Source organism: Stegostoma tigrinum, chromosome 10 (assembly GCF_030684315.1).
Source record: "Stegostoma tigrinum isolate sSteTig4 chromosome 10, sSteTig4.hap1, whole genome shotgun sequence".
Taxonomy (NCBI): domain Eukaryota; kingdom Metazoa; phylum Chordata; class Chondrichthyes; order Orectolobiformes; family Stegostomatidae; genus Stegostoma; species Stegostoma tigrinum.
In genome coordinates, this window is record NC_081363.1 from 46,035,532 (window position 1) to 46,050,600 (window position 15,069).

General features: G+C 37.6%; 1 protein-coding gene across 2 annotated transcripts in view; it reads left to right on the top strand.

The window, feature by feature from the left end:
* Window positions 1-14,414, top strand: part of gpr137c (G protein-coupled receptor 137c) — a 42,471-nt gene extending 28,057 nt beyond the window's left edge. Inside the window, exons 4-7 of one of the 2 annotated variants that reach the window (XM_048538042.2) lie at window positions 619-768; window positions 2,542-2,667; window positions 4,679-4,803; window positions 13,768-14,414. In XM_048538042.2, coding sequence (XP_048393999.1) covers window positions 619-768; window positions 2,542-2,667; window positions 4,679-4,803; window positions 13,768-13,774 — 408 coding nt within the window. In that variant the 3' untranslated portion in view covers window positions 13,775-14,414. Of the gene's footprint in view, window positions 1-618; window positions 769-2,541; window positions 2,668-4,678; window positions 4,804-10,461; window positions 12,484-13,767 lie in introns of those variants that run through there. The other variant, XM_048538041.1, reaches the window with a different exon arrangement.
* The last annotated feature ends 655 nt before the right edge of the window (window positions 14,415-15,069 follow it).

A 15,069-nucleotide genomic window follows, 5' to 3' on the forward strand; every position in this document is an offset into this window, starting at 1 on the left:
TTTACTGTTCTTTTCAGTGATGATCATTCTTAGGATCAATAAAGTAGCAAACCTTTGAATACAGGTTAGCTTTATTCCAGCTGTGGATTTCAAGGCTTTATGTAAGGTGTTATTGGTGAGTGAAAGGATTGCCCAAAGTCACCTAATTTTGAGCCCATGCAATGAGTGAAGGAAGGCACTAGTTTGAGATTACAAATGAACCATGTCAATCTGTATCCTAATTATAGCAATAAATATTTGAATGAATCTCTTCCAAAAAACCTAAAGAACTGCAGTTGCTGAAAATGTGAAACAAAACAGTAAATCCTGGAAAAACTCAACAAGAAAGCAGAGTTAACATTTTAGATGCAGTCTTGAAGAAGGGTCACTGGACCTGATGTGCTAACTCTGCTTTATCTGCATGGATGTCACTAGACCTGCTGAGTTTCTCCAGTGCTTTCCCTTTTTTTTGTACTGACAGTCCTTATTTTTGCTACTTAATCCTGTAACAAAGTGTTCTACATATCATCAGGTACCAATCTTGCTTTACCTTAACGGAAATAGTATGAATGGTGACAGCACTTAGCTGTGGTTCAGCTTAATTATATGAATGTGTATGTGTGTTACATTCCTTTTCAGGGGACTTCTGTTTGTCAGGCCACTCTTGTGGGTGCTGCAGTGATCCTGCTTTACATATCAAGGGCTTCCTATAACCTCGTTGTGGTCTTCATGGCTCCAGAAGATAGGCCCAGTTCATTCAACTATGGCTGGTACAATGTGTCTGATCAGGTAGATGTATACACATTTACAAAGGTGTTTTTCCTTGTCAGAACTACCAGAATTTTCATTTGCTGATAGGCATAGCTGTATAGTTATGTGACACATTGCATTTTTAGTAGTGAAGAAGCTGTTTACACACAAAATGTACATTAGCAATGAATAACTGAAATTTAAAATTCCCAAGAGCTCATTGGAAGTATGCTATACCTATGCTGTTGTAACCCATTTAGTGTTCAATTCAAACTATTAGTCACAGTTAATGTAATATTTGGCAAATGGACAAAAGATTGTTACAACACCAGATATGCTGAACCGGGATGTGAATCCAGCCAGGGCAGTATTTTAGTATATCTGGTCACATTCGGATTCTGTAGTGTGCACATTCAATGCTTTTTGCTTTAATTTTAATGAAATATGCTCATTACTATGATATGATTTACTGTCTTAATATTTATGCAATGTTAGCTGATATTTTAAGAAATTGAAAACAAAGAATTTCAGATGCTGGAAACCTGAAACAAAAACAAATTGCTGGGGAAAGTCAGAAGGCCTGGCCACTGTAAGAAAAATGTTTTGAGTCCAGTAACTCTTCATCAGAACTGAAAATAGCTGGGGCTGGATGGTATTTATACTGATGATGGAAGGTGGGAGGGAGGCATGTGGAGACAGTGCCCAGAGGGAGACAAAAGATGGGGGGGGGGAGAGAGAGAGAGAGAGAGAGAGAGATATGGATAACAAGATGTCGAGCTGGATGAACACAGCAGGCCAAGCAGCATCAGAGGATCAGGAAGGCTGACATTTCAGGCCTAGACCCTTCTTCAGAAAGTCAGATGGAAGTTAGGTAGGGTGCTAATGAGAAGTGTAAAAGGTTGAAAATGGGCTGTCTGTGCTGGGAGCAACCCATACAAAACACGACCTTGGCGTAGATAACAAACCATAGAAGTTGAGAAGGTTGGGAAGGGGGCCGGGGTGTGTCCCGTGTGTTGAGGTTGCAGTGTTCGTGTTCTGAAATTGTTAAAGTCAGTGAGTGCTGAAGGCTGTAAGTTACCTGGGTGGAAGGTGGGGTGGTATTCCTCTAGTTTGTGTTAAGCCTCAATGGAGCAAGCCTAAATTAGGTGCAGGCATGGAAATATGGCAATATGTTGAAGTAGCAAGCAACTGGACCCTCGGGATAATTTTTATGGGCAGGGCATAGTGTTACGCAAAGCAGTCTGCAATTTATCTCGTCAGTATAAAGGAGATCATGAATATAATCAAGTAGATTGAGTGAGGTGCAGGTAAATGATTGCTTCATCTGCAGAATGTGCCTGAGGCCTTGGATAGTGCTGAGGGAGGAGATAAACAGGCAACTGTTAAACCTCCTACAATTGCATAAGGAGATCCCTTGAGAGTTTGAGGAGATGTTGGGATTGGAGGAGGAGTTGACCAGTGTGTCCAGAGGGAACAGTCCCTATGGAATGCTGACTGGGGTTGGCGGGGAAGAGTATGTATGTAAGTGGTGGGAATGGTGGATTATGATTCTTTGGATACAGATGCTAGTAGGGTGGAAAGTAAGGATCCATGGTTTCCTCATTGAGGAAATAGATGGATATTTCTGAGGCCCTCCCCTGCGAACAGATGTGACAGTGACAAAGAAAATTGGGCAATGGAATGGAGTCCTTCAGGAAGCAGGGTGTGAGGATGTATTGGATTTTTAATTAGGTTCTTTTTCCATCTCAGAAACGTGTTCCATTTTAATTGACTTGCTATTGCATTAAGCTGCATTAACGTTTTGTTTTACAGGCAGATGTTGAAAAAGTCAGTGACCAAGCTTATGTGGCATTTGGAATCATTCTCTTCCTTTGGGAGCTGTTGCCTACAAGTTTGGTGGTGTTTTTTTTCAGGGTACAGAGACCAAATCAAAATCTGGTAAGTAACTGTTTTTAAATAGTAAACACAGTTTCTCATTGACATACAACATGTTGCAGATGTTATGATTTTTTTTTCTTTAATCGATGTAATACTAAAAGCATTAATGTTCTGATCTGTTCTGTGGAAGGAAGTACTAGGAACAGGACTACCAATGTAGTTGTGTGCCACTTAGCTCCTAAAACCTGGCCTGCCATTAAAGTGGATTGTAGCTGTTATGTTCCTCAAGTCTGTTTTAACTGCTTTGTTCCATATTCTTAAATGTCCTTCCCCAACAGAAAATCCGAAGCTTGATCTAGAAAGCTCCTGAGCACTTAGTAAAATAATCCTTCATTTATCTATGTTGAGTTATTTTAACCAACTGTTACATGTGTAACTGCTTAGTCACTCCTTTTATCCAGTGAGTAAATTTGCTACAATTGATATCCTGACAAGCCTGTAGTTCCTTGTTTCTTCAGGAATGAAGAAATGGTGTGGTATTTTTAATTTTCCACTTCAAGGTCTCATTTCCCAAAGAAGTGTTTTATAAAATTACAAGTAATGGATTTAATATCACTTCACCTATTTATTTTAATCACTAAATGGGAAACCATTGAGAACTAGAGATTTGCTCGTTTTTCCAATTACTTTTAGCCATTGTCATATTTCACAAATCCATCATTACAGTTTTTTGACTATTTTTACATCCTAAGAATATTTAGTCAGCTTGCACAATTGTGTAAGCAAGTACAAGTATTCATTTAAGAAGTTGTCATTTCTTTTTTGTCTATTAAAGCTTTGTTTATTTCTGTTTTCCACATTCTCCTTTATCCCTCAAATATATTTTTGCTATGAACTTTGATATCTCTTCTTAGTTTTATTCAATGCTTTTCCTTTATGTCATTATTTCTTTGTATTCCTTTTTATTAATCTTTATCTGCTGGATTTCCGTTTTTGTATTTTTTAAAAATGTTTAATAATGCCACAACTCATTTATTGATCGTGGTTTCTAATTACATGAGTGCCTTTTAGGGGAATGCAGTGGTTTTGATTTGCAAAAATTACTTGACTGTTTTCCAATAGTGGGAAATACTTAATGTTTGCAATGTGTTTAATGTAATCAATATTTATCTGCCCTTTTGAAATTTGCGGTAGTGACATTTTGAAATCCAAATCTGAAGCCTGCTTAGATTTGTATAATGATCACTACTTGCAAGACTTAGTGTGAATTTTCTCATCCCAGCATCTAACTGGTTAAATCTTGTCCTCCTGTCCGATTTATCTTTTATCGGAATCGTATGTATCTCCCAAGATTAGTAGCAGCTATCCCATGTGTGTAACATTTTAGGTTACAAATAATGTTTCCAGTATTTCAGGAGTCTTCTAAATTTTGGCTTCAAAAATTATATTTATCAATCTCAATTTGAATTGCCTATAAAATTGATATTCTATGCAAAGCTGAGTGTACTTCAGTTAAGTAGAAGAGGAATTTAAAATACGTTATCTTGCTCTTATTATAAACATGTCAGTAGTTTTGCCTCTGAAATCCCAGGTTTTATTACAAGAACATACTCAACATGTTACTTGTAAATTCTGCTTAAAACAGTCATTATTTTAACTAGTCATAAACCAAAACAATGCTGTTGGTCCCCTTTCTTGTGACGCAACATATTTCATTCAGAAGATGTAAAAGCAAATTGGCTTTTTTTTTTATCAATATGCTTGCGGATTTTTTAAAATTGAATTTTTATTTGGTTGAGAGTTCTGGTTGTCACCGGGAAATCCACATTTTGTCAATCCTTAAATGCCATGGAAAAGGTAGTAAAAATAAGTTTCAAAATAAAATGTGAGCATTTCAAAATGTAATTTTACATGGTACTAATCATAACATTTATGGAAGACTGTGTGCACCTCCTGTCAGCATTTCTTTTCGTTCTGGCTGCTCAGTGTTTTTTCGAGTAAACTGTAATTGACCTGAATACAACTAAGGCTGCTGTAACCTTTGTCCGAAAATCTTTTTTTTTTTTTGCAGGGATCGGGTGGAATGATCAACAGTCACAGTTTTAGTTCCAGGGCATACTTTTTCGATAACCCGAGACGTTATGATAGTGATGATGATTTAAGTAGAAGCAGTGGCTCTAGAGGCGAGAGAGGAAGGTGGGTAATATGGTTTTCTGGAGATGGAGATCTCCACATTGTTAATTACATGACACTAACGAAAGTAGTAGCTTCCAAGGAATATTCTTGTAGTGGTTTTGGCAGTTGTAACCATTTGGAAGAGTATTTCATAAACAGCAACTGAAATAGTTTCTTCTTCCACAAGAAAATAAGGAAGTATTCCTTAGCAGTACCATCTTTGAGCCATGTGGCCTCATTTAACCACCATGATGTTCCTGTAAAGCTTCCTTGATACCAGTGCAGAGAATGTCTGGGAAGACTTGCTGTCAAATTTTGTTATAGCCTAGACTAGTATGACTGGAGACTGACTGACTGACTGACAGAACTAGTTTAATGTGACGTGCAAAATATTTTCCCTCCACTTTCTTCCCCAGCCCACCAAATACAAGGGTCACTTAAGAATAAAATTATGAACTAGTTTCAGGAGATGTCTTTCTTTTTTTTTCCACTTTAGGATGTACAATGTTGCTTTGACAATTCTTAGTCAAAACTTAGTTAGCCACAGTATAGAATAGCTTTGGACATGTATGATACAATTACTAAATGTAAATGAGTTTTACTTCTATATGTCAAGACAGTTCCTGAGCTATCTGTTGTTGTGCTGGCTTTCCTTACAGCAACAACTTAAAAGCTTGTAAGCATCATGGCTTGACACAATATTCAAATAGTAAACTTTCTTTCATTTCTGACTAATAACTAATGTTAACAAAGATATTGCAATCAAAAAGTTAAGTATGAGGAAAACATTGAACAGAATTTTTCACAGCTAAATTAAAGTTTTAGGATATGACTTTTGAAAGTTCTGCGCCATACTGATGGTCTCCATCAATTGTCACCAGGTTGGTCACACAATACAATCATACTGAGAGTCCTCAATAAAATTCCATTAAATATAACTGGGCAAATAAAGGAGCTGAGATTTAAGTGCCGGCTGAAATTTCCACAAAGGAGCTACAAAAATTGCTTATTTAAAGTTGTAGTTGCATTCCTGAAAAGTATACCTTCTAAATAATAGCTTTAAACAAATCAGATTTTTCCCATATGTTCTTTAGAATCTTGCCCATCAGAAAAATTTATAATGTCATACCCTATTAGCTGAAATACTGTACAATCTTGTATTTGTACTTTTATTTATGGATATTTATAACAGGAAAGAGGCTATCTCTTTAAAGTCATATTTTTATAACAAACTATTGCTTCTCACGCTCTCTCTTGCCTCCCAAACCTTTACTATGAGTGAGGGCTCAGGAGTGGGTGTTGAGAGTGACAGTGAGTGAGAGAAGTTGCAAGTGGAAAGGTCAGTGAGGGAAGTAGCAATCTGAAAGAAAGTCTCAATGACTGGGAGAATATTGTCCAAAATGGGCTGATCAGATCATATACAAAATGGCACTAAAGCAAATGTAGCTCCAAGTTCATATACCAGGCCTGATATATCCACAGCCCTAAGCAAAATAAGGCCGTATGCTCCAAATTTAAACAGGGACTTGAAGTAAAATCAATCCATTTTTCAGACCTTAGTACCATAAGTTAAGGTGGTCTAATTCTGCTTGCAAGATCTCCTATGGTATTGGCAATCATACCAAATCTAGCTTAAAGAAAAGGATAATCCCTGCAATTTTTTTAAGTGAATGTGTATGCATCAAATTAATTAATTAAATATTGACTGTTTCTGCACCGTGATGTAGGCTGGATCTATATTTGCAATTGCAATAAAGAAAATATTGGCCCTGTATTTAACCGAATTGCACAGGGAGAAGATAAGTAAATTCAACTGATAAAGAAACAGGATTGTTGGCACATCTCGTGACCTCTATCTCCCCTAACTGTTATCTGATTCTCAAGTCTCATTTGAACATGTTCTCCATGCACCCTTGCATTTGGCCTCTGTCATAGTAACAGTGTATTTTTGTTAATTTATAATGTGGGGATAAATGAAAGGGAGGGTTTTTTCCATTGTGCTTAGCCTGAGGCATAACCTTCCAAAGTTTTGAATCTTTCTGTTGTATTGGGGGAAATTAAGATGGAAAGTGAGTTATCAGACTCGCGTTCATGTTGAACTCCCTGTGCATTGCATTTGGATGAAACCAAGAAGCAGTCAGCTTGCATCAAAATTATTTCTGTCCCGTTATTAATTTTCATCGATTATAATTGATGCACCAAAATAATTGTTATCTTTGGTGTTTAGGCTATTTATTCAGCTCTGACACTCAGGAAATGAACTGCATTAAGATTGGAATAACAGACACTGGCAGTAGAACTAATTCTGATCTTATTTATTCACATGGTGGGATATGGGTTCTGTTGGCTAAGCCAGCATTTATTGACCATCCCTCATTGCCCTTGAGAAGGTGGTGAGGTACTGCCATCTTGCACTGCTACACTCCATTAGGTTGAGGTACAGATACAAAGCTGTTAGGGAGAGATTTCCAGAATTGTGACTCAGCCACACTGGGGGAATAGTGATACATTTCCAAGCCAGGGTGGTGATTGACTTTGAGAAGTAATTGCAGGTGGTGTGATGTTCTTGTGTATCTGCTGCCATTATCCTTCTGCATGGTAGTGATTTTGAGTTTAGAAGGTGTATCTAAGGAGCCTTGGTGAATTTCTGCAATGCATCTTTGTAGATGGTACACACACTTAAGTGGCACTGGGAGAGGGATTAGATATGGTGCCTGTCCTGGCCGGTGTTAAGCTTTTGGTATTGTCGGAGCTGTACTCGTTCAGATAGGTGAGGGGTATTCCATCATGTTCCTGAATTGTCTTGTAGACAAGTTTTGCAGAGCTGAGAAGATGATCACCTGCTGCAGAATTGCTCTCAACTTGTACAGCTAGCCCAGTTCAATTTCTGGTTAATCGTAATCTGCAAGATGTTGATAATGGGGAATTTAGTTGTGACGTGAACATTACTTGCCACTTAGTCGTAGAGTTTTACAGTCATACAGCACAGCAACAGACCATTCAGTTCAACTCATCCATGCTGACTAGATATCCTAAATTAATCCAGCCCCACTTACCAGTACTTGGTCCCGGTCCCTGTCCCTATTAGCCTTCCTATTTGTATACCCATCCAGATGCCTTTTAAATGATGTAACTGTACCAGCCTTCACCACTTCCTCTGGCAGCTCATTCTATACACGCACCATCCTCTGTGTGAAAAAGTTGCCCGTTAGGCCCCTTTTAAATCTTTCTCCTCTCATCTTAAACCTATGCTCTCTAACTATGCACCGTACTACCATGGGGAGAAGACCTTGAATGTTCGTCCTATCCATGCCCCTCATGATTTTGTAAGGTCACCCCTCAGCCTTCGATGCTCCAGGGGAAAATAGCCCCAGCCTATTCAGCCTCCCTCTCTGTGGCCCAAACCCCCTCACCCTGGCAACATCCTGTAAATCTTTTCTGAACCCTTTTAAGTTGCACAACATCCTTCCCATAGCAGGGAGACCAGAATTGAATGCAGTGTTCCCAAAGTATCTGCCTAAGCCTGGCTATTGTTCAGATAATGCTAAATTTGGTCACGAATTACTTCAGTATGTGAGGCGTTACCGATTGTGCTCAACATTGTTCAGTCATCGAGGATTCTCACTTCTGATGCTGCGGTTAAGGGGAAATCATTTGAAGCTGCTGGAGATAGTTGGGCCTAGGACAGTTCCCTGAGGATCTTGTGCAGGCATGTCCCAGAGATAAGCTGACTGAACTCCAGCAATCTCAACCATCTTCCTTTTGGGCTAGGTCTGATTCCAGCCAGCTGAAAGTTTCCTCCAATTCTCACTAACCAGTTTTTCTCGTGCTCCTTGGTGCCACACTCTAAAGCAAAACTGATGTCATGGGCAGTCACATTCACCTAATGTTTGGAGTTCACATTTGAACTAGTGGCATAATGAGTTTGCAAGCTGAGTGACCATGGTAGAACTAGAACTGAGCATCAGTGTGAGCAAGTTATTGCTAAGCAAGTGTACATTGACATTGTTGGTGACCCTATCCGTCACTTTACTGATAATCGAGTACAGTGGCTGATTTAATTGCCAGGTTGGATTATCCTACCTTTTGCATACAGGGCACACCTGGGCAATTTTCTACATTATCAGGTAGATAACAGTGGTGTAGCTGTACTGGAACAGGTTGGCCAAAGGCAGTGGCAAATTATGGGCACGTGTCTTCATACTGGTGCTGATATTCTGCCAGGGCCCAGAGAACTTTGCAGTGTCTGATGAATACAGCCATTTCTTGATCATGTGGTGTGAATCAAATTGGCTGAAGGCATCTCTGATGTTGGAGACATTTTGACGGAGACTGAGATGGGTCATCCACTCGGCACTTCTGGCTGAAGATTGCAAATGCTTCAGCCTTCTCTTTTGCACTGATGTGCTGGCTTCCCCCATCATTGGGGATATTTGTGGTACCATTTTCTCCAGTGAATTGTTTAATTGTCCACTATCATTTAAGACTGGATGTTGCAGGACTGTAGAGCTTTGATTCCTCACCAATGAATCAATGAATCTTTTAGCCCTGTCTATCGCTTGCTGCATTTGCCATTTGACATGCAAGTAACCCTGTGGTGTAGCTTCACCAGTTTGATACCCCATTTCTAGGTATGCCTTCCTTGAATTAAGGTTGAATCCTGGCTTGATAGTAATGATTTAAGTGGGGGATATGCTGGCCCTTGAGGTTACAGAATGTGCTGGAGAGCAAGTCTGCTGCTACTTATGACCCATAGCACCTCATGGGTAACAAAGTTTGGAGCTGGATGAACACAGCAGACTAAGCAGCATCTTAAGAGCACAATTCCAATCTTTAGTTGCTAGATCAGTTTGAAGTCTATGCTATTTATCACCAGTGCCATACAGCACAATGGTGGGTATCCTCAACATGAAGATGTCTCCTCAAGAGGCCGGAACTATCCAGGAACACCCATCCATTCATGGACTTCAGCAGTGATCAGTTTAAAGTTTGGTGATGCTCAGGTAAGATAGTAAAGGACAGTTGCCATATCACAGCAGGAATTAAGAAATTTCAAGGAATAGAACTAAATATTGATCATTCAATATCCACAATTCTTAATTTAGAAAGACAACATGAACTGAGGCAAGAAATGGATTTGTGGTATCTGCTTGCTTTTCCCCTTTATTACAACCGGACTGTTTTTCACAAACCCTGAAAAGATTACTGCTTGTTTTCATCCTAAATTTCCTCGCACTGTATCTACACCCTGTTTGTATCATGCATCCTTCATTTTACCCAGCAGTTCAATTCTGACAATAGAACTCCTGGTAAATGTGTTGCTCGCCCTTGATAGCAATATTGCATGATTGAGGTCTCATCAATTTTTAAGTTGTTGCGCGCTGTCACCTCTTGAGCAACATACCAATATTCTCCCAATCATCTTGAGATTCCCTGACACAAGCTGTTGATCCTGCTTGCATTCAAAAGTTGTTGAAGATTTCCCAAATGGGTTACCAAAAAAAATCATTATATTGCAACAGCACTGTCAGTTGTCTGGGAGCAGGTTGGCTATCTACCTGTTTGAATAATTTGGGGAAGGAGCAGAGTTAGAGATAAAAATGTTGACTTCTAAAATTAAATTTTCCTTTTATTTAAACTGAAACCCCCTTTTTGCTTTCTTCCTACTTTTTTTTAAAGCATCTTATCCACAACACCACAAGGCACTGGTTGGTATGGAGCCATCCATAGGAATAGCAATTACAGTGTAGTCTCTCACTTGCTGAATGGACCTCCAACAGCTACAGCACCACTTCTCTTCGCTTATGGTAATATTCAAAACAACCACCATCATAACTATTACTCAACACCTCAAAACTACTATTCAACACCACAGAACTAATGGGAATTAGAGATTCAGTTCTTTGGAAATGTTTACATGATAGTTTTCATGACCCTTGGCTTGTTATGAAAGAATAATTGGAAGAACTTGAAAGAACAAGTACACATGTGTCACTATAAGAAAGAGATGTCAATAAAGTAACTTTCAGAACTGCATCAGTGACTAGAAAAGAAGGGTAAAGATGTCCAATAGTGTTGCTGCTTGTTTCAACTGTAGTAAGTTGGACTGCATATTGCACTTTTATCTGCACTTACATTCTGGAATTTTGTTCAGGTTGCATCTGGATTTATCAATATTCTAAATTTTTGGAAGGTTTTAGAATTGACCTGGGCTGAGCAGAAGGATCTATTTTCTTCATGATTACATTATTCACAGCCCGTTTTATTGTGTGATAGCTCTACGGAGAGCAGAATTATTATCCATCTCTGCCATTTTAAGCTAACAGAAAAATAGAATGGTTGCTTTATGATACTGTGGTGCATGAATTTCAACTGAAGATATCTGCACATGGTCTTATCACAGCCATGGAAAAACAATACAGGCACATTTGTTGCATTGTATTTCCAAACCCCACATCTTTTAGATTTGAGGCCTAATGTGGAAATTTGCTTAGTGATCAACAAAGCATTTGAATGTAAAGTGTATTGCAATTTTTTCTATTTGCCATTCAAAATCTTGCAAATGGGCTAAAATTCTGTTTAATAGAATTTAACATCTGCACATGTATTAATATTGCCAGTTACTACAGTAGTCTAAAACTATTAGAATTATCTTAACCTATTTTGGTATAGAAGAGTTGCATGTTTTATTTTAGTGGACCTTATTAGCCATATGATATTTTTGGTTAGCTGAGGTCTCCAAATTCCTGAGGGCTGGTTTCTTCAAACAAGAATGAAAAGATTATTGGATTTCATTGTATGTAATGTTAAACATGTAATGCGTGTACACCAGCATGTTTTGTACACACCTGAACATTCCGTGAAGCAGCCACATATTTAGGTACACTACCTGACAATTGTAGGGCACAGATTAAACATGTATGGTATGGTACTAGACAAGTTTGCACGTTATTTTTTGCACTTCGAGTGTGTTTATGGAAGCAGTACAGCTTTTTAAGCAGATGAATGTGAATTATTGGCTATTAAATTTTTTCAGACTAAGTATTTATTTAATGTGTTGTATTTTTATACCTAACTAAGATAGAAGTTGTACAACATTACATGTATGACTCAGGACCTTAATGGAATAGCAACATTAGACAAACTCTAGTGAATGTCTTTAAATCTGGATTTGGGGTGTGCTAAATTTGCATACCTTTTTTTAATTGCAAAAATAGTATTTCTGACTTGCTGCAACTTTACATATTACTTTCAAGTTGGAAAGTATTTACAAATTCCTGAGATTAAATCATTTTCAGTGTATGTATAAGTCTCAATGAAAATTGATTTTTGTAACATTGAATAAGAGTACGTTATAGGATTGTGTCTCCAGTTGTAATAGTAGAAATGCTCATGTAAAAATGGCCTAAAAAGTATTTCACTTCGTGTTTATTTGGTACATTTAATAATGAATTTGAGTTTGGAATTGTACCTACTGCTGAAGTACAGTTACTTATGATTACTGACAGAGTCCTTTTGTTCTGAAGCTTGGTTCCTCAAAAAAAAGATTCAGAAGGTGGGCAAGTGCAAAGTGAGAGATAAACAGGAAGTTAAAAAAAATCTGAAGTGTTTTTCAGTCTGCAAAATGTCTTTCTGAATGTTTTGATTGTTAAACTTATTGAATTCACTTATCCAGTTGCTAATTAAACTTTTTATTTTGAATTGAAAGTGTTCAATTAGAACTGTTTGTGGCCTGCAGTATTTTTCATAATCTAAATGTGTGTTTCTCTTTGGAGAATATGCATGCACTAGTCAGTTTATTGTATGAATGCACAGTAAAGATGAATTTCTTTCTTGAAAAAAATGCTAGCTGTTTAAAATTGCTTGCTTGTCTTACAAATATTTCATCAATCAATGAAAACATCCTTAGTCTAATTATCTTGCAGTCATCACAATTTAAAAACTAAAGTCCAGACCTCATTTTGGGTCCTTTGTTGAGGGACATTACAATGAAAAGAAGAGCGGGAGGACAGAGAACCATGGTTCAAGAGTACAGGAAATTTTAAATGTGGATTAATTCCATCCTTGGCTAAAATTGGATGCTATTACCGCATTTGTTCTTGTATAAAACAACAGAATGGGTCATGTAGGTCTGCTTTAAAATTTAAATGATTCCTGTCTGGCATTAGTTAAACTATTAACTGTTAGTTGTATTGATTTTTAATGCATACTGTTACAAAATCTGCAGCAGCCAATTTTATCTGCCATCAGGTTTACATCTTGTAGACCTGCTGTTCTGCAGGCGACGCATCTGAACTTGTGCAAAATTTTATATCAACAGGATAACATGTCTTGCTAGCTTTTAAAACTCAAAGTACAATACCTTTTTGAAAATAACCATCCTACATGTTCAAGTTGAAATTTGAAAACTTTCAGCATTTGGGAATTTATTTATTCCTCAAATCATTGCAAATATGTCTGCATTAACCAAATGCAGGCTTTTTATTTGGTTCTTTGGGATTCAGATGTCACTGACAAAGCAATATTTGTTGTCTATCCCTATTTGCTCTTGAACTGACCTAGCTTGCTGGGCCAATTCAGAGAGAGCAGTTAAGAGACAACCACATTTAAGTGGAGTCACATGTAGGCCTGATTAGGTAAGCGTGGTAAATTTCCTTTCCTAAAGAGTGTTCACAAGCTAGATGTGTTTTACAATAATCAGTGTTGCTTTTATTGCTGAGACTTGCTTTCAATTCCAGAACTTACCTGATGGAATTTAAATTCCATCAGCTAGCTGCTTTTATGTGGATTTGAACCAGTGATCCCAAAGCATTAACATTGTCCTCTCGATGGCAAGTCCGGTGACGTTGCCATTATGCTGCCGTTTTCCTCCGTTTTAAATTCTTTATCCCTTCTGATTTATTTTGTAGTTATCTGTACTTTTCACAACAAATTTAGCTTGCCGTAATGAACCATGAGCTGATTCTAATTGTATTTTCCATCCAGTCCATGAGTGAATTGTCTAGCTGGCAATCAGTCTGAGGATCAAATACTTATCACATTGCTGTATGAAGCCTTCTGTGGACCAGGATCCGAACAAGCAAACAAATATTACTCCTACTTTGGGTTTGATCTGTGGTTTGTAAGTGGTCAGCTTAGTTCTGCTGTGAAGCTTTGATTTCCATATGGTCTGAACCTCTGTCTTGAAGAGTATAATTCATTTCTGTCTGCATAGCAAAATAAAACTCTCCAAATTTAACCTAATTCTGTGTTTTTATAATTGATGCCAAGTCAGAAATATTGAAAAACATCTCAACGTTTGATTCCTTTCTTCCCTTCACTTTTTTGAAGTTATTTATAAATTATTTTTCCTTAATGTTTTCCTTTAACTGTCAAGTAACTTTACAATATTGAACATTTGTAAAACTTTACATGTAATCTTCAAACTTAAGTGTCTTTGTGGGAGTCTGTAAGTGTACCTGTATTGTTAATACTATAATTTAACTGTTAAATTTTCCACTGCATTTGTACTATTAACTGTGTAAAGCTGCTCTGAAGGCTTTATTTTATCATGGCCAATGAATGTAATGGAGTTACTATGTAATAAGTTGGAACAAGCACTACCATATTTAAATAAACATTTTATGGCATTTGTAAAGGGAAAATGTTCAATTGAAAAGTTTTAAATTTCAAAGATTAGAAAATGTTTTTGTTTTGTGCAATGAAATGCACTGGACATGTCACAAAGCTGAAGCTGATTGTAAAAAATTTTAAGGGGACTATTTTGTCACTTAACATCTATGTGACCATATGGGAAGGAATCTGGGAGATGTTGCTGTGAATGATGAAAATTGTAGCCCAGGAGGTGATCATTCTATGAAAACACTCCTTTATTGGATCTAAATTTAAAAATACTGGCACGGAGATTAAAGTGCCCCAAACAGAGTCTGGTGCCCTTTCTGAAATTGCCAGTTAGCTGAGGTGCCAGCTGGTTTTATAGAAAGAGATCAAAGTACAGGTCAATTCAAACTGATACTTTGCATGGACAGTCATCTTTCCCACATATCCTGAGGCCAAAGCAAATTCTGAGGAGCTGCAGAAAGGTAGCACAGACTTAGCAAAAGGAGCCTGATCATACATTGTGCAATGCAAGGGAGCTCTGGCCTGAGTTAGAGAGCATATAAAGTTGTATGATTTACTATACATTAGGTATCAGAGTATTTGACTTGTCATATCATACTACATGTTGGTATTGTCATCAATTCAACATTTAAAAGTGAGTGTTAGTTGGTTTCATCATCATCCCAA